This window comes from Penaeus chinensis, chromosome 39 (genome assembly GCF_019202785.1).
Source record: "Penaeus chinensis breed Huanghai No. 1 chromosome 39, ASM1920278v2, whole genome shotgun sequence".
NCBI lineage: Eukaryota > Metazoa > Arthropoda > Malacostraca > Decapoda > Penaeidae > Penaeus > Penaeus chinensis.
In genome coordinates this window covers 28,890,357-28,897,856 of record NC_061857.1, presented here as the reverse complement: position 1 = coordinate 28,897,856, position 7,500 = coordinate 28,890,357, and the positions used below count along the sequence as shown (strand labels likewise).

At 44.5% G+C, this 7,500-nt stretch overlaps 1 protein-coding gene across 1 annotated transcript in view; it reads right to left on the bottom strand.

Moving 5' to 3' along the window:
- Nucleotides 1-3,373: 3,373 nt before the first annotated feature.
- Nucleotides 3,374-7,500, bottom strand: part of LOC125046547 (glycine-rich cell wall structural protein-like) — an 18,117-nt gene continuing 13,990 nt past the window's right edge. Inside the window, exons 5-9 of the mRNA XM_047644333.1 lie at nt 7,151-7,500; nt 4,188-4,204; nt 3,950-4,029; nt 3,584-3,661; nt 3,374-3,463 (exon numbers count right to left, since the gene is read on the bottom strand). The exon at nt 7,151-7,500 is cut by the window's right edge and continues 317 nt beyond it. Of these exons, the coding sequence (XP_047500289.1) occupies nt 3,374-3,463; nt 3,584-3,661; nt 3,950-4,029; nt 4,188-4,204; nt 7,151-7,500 (615 nt within the window). The remainder of the gene's footprint in view (nt 3,464-3,583; nt 3,662-3,949; nt 4,030-4,187; nt 4,205-7,150) is intronic.

The following is a 7,500-nucleotide window of genomic DNA, read 5'->3' as shown; positions in this document are numbered from 1 at the left end:
GGATACTCCGGTGGTTCATCAGGCGGTTTAGGAGGATATTCTGGCGGTTCGTCTAGCGGTTCAGGAGGATATTCTGGCGGTTCATCCGGCGGTTCAGGAGGATATTCTGGCGGTTCATCAGGCGGTTCAGGAGGATATTCTGGCAGTTCATCAGGCGGTTCAGGAGGATACTCCGGCGGTTCATCAGGCGGTTCAGGAGGATACTCTGGCGGTTCATCAGGCGGTTCAGGAGGATATTCTGGCGGTTCGTCAGGCGGTTCAGGAGTATACTCTGGCGGTTCATCCGGCGGTTCAGGAGGATACTCTGGCGGTTCATCAGGCGGTTCAGGAGGATATTCTGGCGGTTCATCAGGCGGTTCAGGAGGATATTCTGGCGGTTCATCTGGCGGTTCAGGAGGATACTCCGGCGGTTCTTCAAGCGGTTCAGGAGGATATTCTGGCGGTTCATCAGCGGTTCAGGAGGATATTCTGGCGGTTCATCTGGCGGATCAGGAGGATACTCCGGCGGTTCATCAGGCGGTTCAGGAGGATATTCTGGCGGTTCGTCTAGCGCTTCAGGAGGATATTCTGGCGGTTCATCAGGCGGTTCAGGAGGATATTCTGGCGGTTCATCAGGCGGTTCAGGAGGATATTCTGGCGGTTCATCAGGCGGTTCAGGAGGATACTCTGGCGGGTCATCAGGCGGTTCAGGAGGATATTCTGGCGGTTCATCAGGCGGTTCAGGAGGATATTCTGGCGGTTCATCTGGCGGTTCAGGAGGATACTCCGGCGGTTCTTCAAGCGGTTCAGGAGGATATTCTGGCGGTTCATCAGGCGGTTCAGGAGGATATTCTGGCGGTTCATCTGGCGGTTCAGGAGGATATTCTGGCGGTTCATCAGGCGGTTCAGGAGGATATTCTGGCGGTTCGTCCGGCGGTTCAGGAGGATATTCTGGCGGTTCATCTGGCGGTTCAGGAGGATATTCTGGCGGTTCATCCGGCGGTTCAGGAGGATATTCTGGCGGTTCATCCGGCGGTTCAGGAGGATATTCTGGCGGTTCATCAGGCGGATCAGGAGGATACTCCGGCGGTTCATCAGGCGGTTCAGGAGGATATTCTGGCGGTTCATCCGGCGGTTCAGGAGGATATTCTGGCGGTTCATCAGGCGGATCAGGAGGATACTCCGGCGGTTCGTCCGGTGGTTCAGGAGGATATTCTAGCGGTTCATCCGGTGGTTCAGGAGGATATTCTGGCGGTTCATCCGGCGGTTCAGGAGGATACTCCGGCGGTTCATCTGGCGGTTCAGGAGGATATTCTGGCGGTTCGTCTAGCGGTTCAGGAGGATATTCTGGCGGTTCATCCGGCGGTTCAGGAGGATATTCTGGCGGTTCATCCGGCGGTTCAGGAGGATATTCTGGCGGTTCATCTGGCGGTTCGGGAGGATACTCCGGCGGTTCAGGAGGATATTCTGACGGTTCATCAGGCGGTTCAGGAGGATATTCTGGCGGTTCATCAGGCGGTTCAGGAGGATACTCCGGCGGTTCATCCGGCGGTTCAGGAGGATATTCTGGCGGTTCATCAGGCGGTTCAGGAGGATACTCCGGCGGTTCATCTGGCAGGTTCAGGAGGATATTCTGGCGGTTCGTCTAGCGGTTCAGGAGGATATTCTGGCGGTTCATCTGGCGGTTCAGGAGGATACTCTGGCGGTTCGGGAGGGTACTCTGGGGGTTCTTCCAGTGGATTCAATTTTGGTGGTTCATCCGGAGGTTCAGGAGAATATTCTGGTGGTTCATCTGGAGGCTCTTCAGACGGATACTCCGGCGGCTCCGGGTCATTTGATTTTAGCGATTCATCTAGTGGTTCAGATTACTCTGGAGGCTCATCAAATGGGTATTCTAGCGGTTCAACTGGCGGTTCTGGAGGATACTCCGGGGGATCTTCGGGATCATTCGACTTCGGTGGTACATCCAGCGGTTCCGGTTATTCCAGCGGTTCGTCTGGATCATTCGACTTCGGTGGTTCGTCCAGCGGACCGGGATATTCCGGCGGCTCATCTGGTGGTTCAGGCGGGTTCGACTTTGGAGGTTCTTCTGGAGGGTTCAGCTCTGGCGCTCTTGGCGGGTCACTCGGAGGCTATTTACCTCCTGCGAGGAAGTGAGTTCCTCGCGCCGCGTCGACGCCTGGGCTGCGCCTTCGTTGCCTTCGGCGGGTGAGGAAGCCGCTGTGAGGCTGTGGACGATCGGCCCTTGTTTCTCTCAGGACTTAATTATTTGTTAAATAACATATGATAATATTAAACGTATTATTTTGCGATTGTCTTTTTTTCCTATTCAGAACGGGAAAATCCTTACACATAGTGTGTCTTATTTCACAAGGACATTTCATTTCTTTTGACGTTGTTATTTAGGTTGCAATTAGCAGCATAAATGTTGGAAACTGTTGGGAAAAAATGTATTTATTTATACAGATGTGTGTCGATGTGTGTATAAATAATTATGTGCATATATACATGTGTATATATATATACATATGTATATATATACATAAATATATATTTATTTATCTATTTATGTGCATATATACACATGTGTATATATATATATTATGTAGATAATAATGTATTTATGTATATATGTATATATGTGTGGATGTGTATATATATATATATATATATACATATATACATATACACGTGTATATATATATGTATATATATATATATATATATATATACACACACACATATTTACATATATAAATATATATATGATATAAATATATATACTGTATATATATATATATATATATATATATATATATGTATACATATGTATGTGTATATATGTATATATATGTATATGTATGTATATATGTATGTATGTATACATATACAGGTAGAAAAACACACAATTCAAAACTAGATTTATTAAAAATTACTACAGTTTCGAAATCCACCTGGATTCCATCTTCAGGTCTGAAGAGGAAAGGGAGAGAAGGGGGTATAAAAGTGAGAGGAGAGGCAATGCAGGTGAGGACATACGAACGGAAGTTAAGGAAGGTCTGATCAGGTTGGAGGATCGGCCGGACAAAGCGCAAGGTGGCCGGCATAAGGGAGGAGACGGGTAATGTGGGAAGCGAGGAGACTATCGGCAGAAGAAAAGCCGCAGTTGAAGTTGAAATTAAGCAGCAGCTTTATTAAGGAGGATTCCACCAGTCTGCGGGCGTGCACATGAGCGGAAGGAAAGACAATTAGCGCCGCTGACCAGTCCATCTGATGGCCTGTGTCCCACTGATGGCAAAAGAGGGCGTTGTTGTTTTGTCCCCTGGATACAGCGTACTTATGTTGAGATAGACGCTTAGTGAGACTAGGATCCGTCTCGCCGAAATATTGCTTATCAAAGGAGGCACAAGGAACAGCATAGGTAGAGGGTGCACTGGTGTGGATCATGTTCCGACAGAGAGTGCTCACCTGGCGAAAGATCAGCCTGCAGTTGAGAGGGTGAAGAGGACGTCGGAGAGTAGATCTCCTCAGTGTAAGGCAGGCTGAGGACGGGCAGATGAGGATTCTCTTTGGGAGAGGAATCGTGGTAGAAGGTACATCGTGCCCTGGATAACGCGACGCAAGACGTCGAGCTCTCCATCCAGATAACGCGACGCAGGACGTCGATCTCTCCATCCAGGTACTGAGGGTCACAGATGCGGAGGGCGCGGAGGAACAGCGAGGTGGCAACTCCTCTCTTTACATAGAGAGGATGGTATGGGAAGAAGTGTATGTGCATACCACTATGCATGGGCTTCTTGTATATGAAGAAGTGGTTAGCAGAGCGATGAAATAGGGTGTCCAAGAAGGGGAGCTTGTTGTCAATTTCCCATTCCTTCTTAAAACGGATGGAAGGAGAGAAAGTTCAGCTGCGTCAAGAAATACGAGAACAGGGCAGGGTCATGAGAGAGCAAAGACGTCGTCAACATACCTCATCCAAACCGACAGGGCGAAGTGAGATGGAAGGGAGAAGCTCAGAGTCTAAGAATTCCATTAAGAGGTTTGCCAAGACTGGAGAGAGGGGAGAGCCCATGGTAACACCAAATGTCTACTCTCTCCATCGCCCTCTTCAACCTCTCAACTGCAGGCTGATCTTTCACCATGTGAACACTCTCCGTTGCAACCTGGTCCACACCGGTCCTCCCTCTACCTCGAAGGTGGGCATGTACGCTGTTCCTTGTGCCTCCTGTAATAAGGAATACTTCAGTGAGACGGGTGCCAGTCTCACTAAGCATCTATCTCAACATAAGTACACTAAATCCAGGGGACATATCAGCAACGCCCTCTTTTGCCATCAGTGGGACACAGGCCATCAGATGGACTGGTCAAGAGCACAAATTGTCTTTCCTTCCGCTGATGTCCACGCCCATCGACTGGTGGAATTCTCCTAAATAAAGCTGCTGCCTAATTTAAATTTGAACAGTGGCTTTTCTCCTATAGATAGTCTCCTCGCTTCCCACATCCTCCGCCTTCTCCCTTATACCGGCCACCATGTGCATAGTCCGGCCGATCCTCCGACCTGATCAGACCTTCCTTCACTTCCGTCCGTATGTCCTCACCTGCGTTGCCTCTTTTATACCCCCTCCTCTCCCTTTCCTCTTCAGACCTGAAGATGGAATCTAGGTGGATTTCGAAACTGTCTCAATTTCATTAATTCTAGTTTTGTATTGTGAGTTTTCCTACCATAGTATCAACGCGGAAGAGTGTTTTACCATTCATATACATATATACTGTGTATAATTATCTCTGATTTGAATTTACAAGAAAACCACCATATTATCTGGCAGGTCCAGAAGAAAACACAGTATTTGTTTTGCTGGTTAGGGTGTGGGACCACATTTGTTTGGCATCAGCTTACTCCCTCCGGATCGTTTCCTGTTGTTTCGGACGGATTCCACTGTATCAAACTGTACGTATATATCCCCCCCCCTCTCTCTCTCTCTCTCTCTCTCTCTCTCTCTCTCTCTCTCTCTCTCTCTCTCTCTCTCTCTAAACACACACACATGAACACATATATTTAGATATATGCAAATACATACATATATCTATCTATTCATCTCTCTTTCTCTCTCTCTTTATATATATATATATATATATATATATATATATATATATACATATATACATATATATGTATATGTATATGTATATGTATATATGTATATATGCATATATATATATATATTATTAAAAATACACATCTAAAAAGATATGATGAAAACGTGGAGTACATGGCATTCTCTCCAGTTTCTCCGAGAAAGTTTTTTTTTTCTCTCCTACCGTAATAACTTACTCTGCAGTAATGAATGATTTCATACACTATCATATGTCCAATTGCTTGATTTTCTTCAAAGCATGATAGGCCCATATCAACCCAATGGGTCCTGGGTCATTGTCATCTGGCACATGTCGACTTATTTAATCTGCAATATTCAATATTTTACGCACTGATAAGTTATGTTACATCATAAACTGCAACATTATTAGTAAAGTCTGTAAAGTAGAAATCCTAATTCGATCGTTAAAACATTTCGGAATAGAAGTTTTGTACCAGTTGCTCGTCTCGTCACTAACACAGGCATACAAATAATCTATAATACATTAAAATAAGACAAGCCCTGTGCGAAATTATGTTTATTTATTCTGAAATCGTGTAGACAGGCAGTATTCCCTATGTATGGTAAGCGGTAACGTGCTTCCTGGTTACCTACACGGTATGGAGGAGTAGCATACTGCTTTGTTATGGTCCCTTATTTTTACTTTCCTATACAGTTGACAGTACAAAACATTAAATAACCAATATTACTTTGATTGCAAGACTTATGGCAAGGTAAATACCTTCGTATGGTATAAAGATTCATCTGATTATCATTCTCCGTTTCTCTTTTCTAATGCTGAGAAGGTATCATTGTCACATAAAACCCATCTTAATTCAATAACTACGCATTTATGTACTATCACTTTTTTTTTTTTTTGAGGATTTTGTTACAAACAGATGACTCTACAGTAGCTCAGTAGGCCCGAGTGATGGATGTACAGGTTTGTATACTAATATATTTGAATCGTCCTTTACTTCTTTGTTTTATAAAGTTCATCTCGAAAGACTCCGAGTGCATGAACGCAATAACCCGGACAAGGCCGAATCCCTTTTTCGAATTCGTTTTGTAATAATATAATTAATTTCTTTCAACATGCTTCCAGATTTGTCTCCCAAAAACTGCTACAGATAGATAGGCTATCATTCTCTGTTCTCCTCCTTATCCTTCTTCTTCGCCCTACGGGAATCGACCAAAGAACTGTTCGTCGACGTCAGCCAATGATATATACCAGGAATACGCACGATATATCTTGCACGTCTTCTCTCTGTTATTTCATAATCAGCAATGGCTCAAAATGTTTTTCTGTTACGTTCGAGGCAGTTGCTCAGTGATATAAAGAACAGGTCGAATTCCGTTTTTTTTTTCAATCTAATGTTAGATAGGTTAGGTTAGAAGGATTCCAAGTGATTCTTGTTGTGCATTAATGCAAAATCAAGGCACGAAATCTATGGCCACACAAAATAATGATAATATCAAAAGGTATTATAGTAATAATGATAATAGCAAAAGATATTATAGTAATAATGATAATAATAAAAATAATTATAGTAATACTAAGAGCAATGATTATATTGGTAATAATAATTATTAATTATTATAGTACTATACCAAAATTATCAAGGCCATATTTACACTAGTATGTCTTTGGTCAAACAGAATCTTTTATTCCTGGCATTGTAGTTGCTTTCATTTGCTTTTGCTTTTTGTTTCACTTCTCTTCAAAAGCGCCTGGGAAAGATTTGCCGCGGTTTACTCGGTTTGTGAAAATTGTTAAGACATTAAACACCATCACTTTATCGCTATTATTTAATATATTTATTTGCTTTTACAAGGGAATACACAACGGATTTATTTCATCCAGTACATTTTGATACATGGAACAAATCGTACTTACTTTAGCAAACCAATATTTGAGCATTGCACTCTCTGATAAATGACACGAAACATATCGAACCAATTTACGGAAGTCAGCGACTTTACCACGTGACCAGCACTTCTCTTCAGGTGGACGAGAAGGCTTTCAGAAGGATTACCTCCTTGAAGGTGGAAGGTACCCGCCAAGGGAGCCGCCGGCCCCTCCCCCAAGCCCACCGCCGATTCCACCGGAGGAGCCTCCACCTCCTCCGAATCCACCTCCAATTCCACCAGATGATCCACCAGAATATCCACCCGAGGATCCTCCTCCACCGAATCCACCTCCAATTCCACCAGAAGAACCGCCGCCTCCGAATCCACCTCCAATTCCACCAGATGATCCACCGGAATATCCACCCGAGGATCCTCCTCCACCGAATCCACCTCCAATTCCACCAGAAGAACCGCCGCCTCCAAATCCACCTCCAATTCCACCAGATGATCCACCAGAATATCCACCCGAGGATCC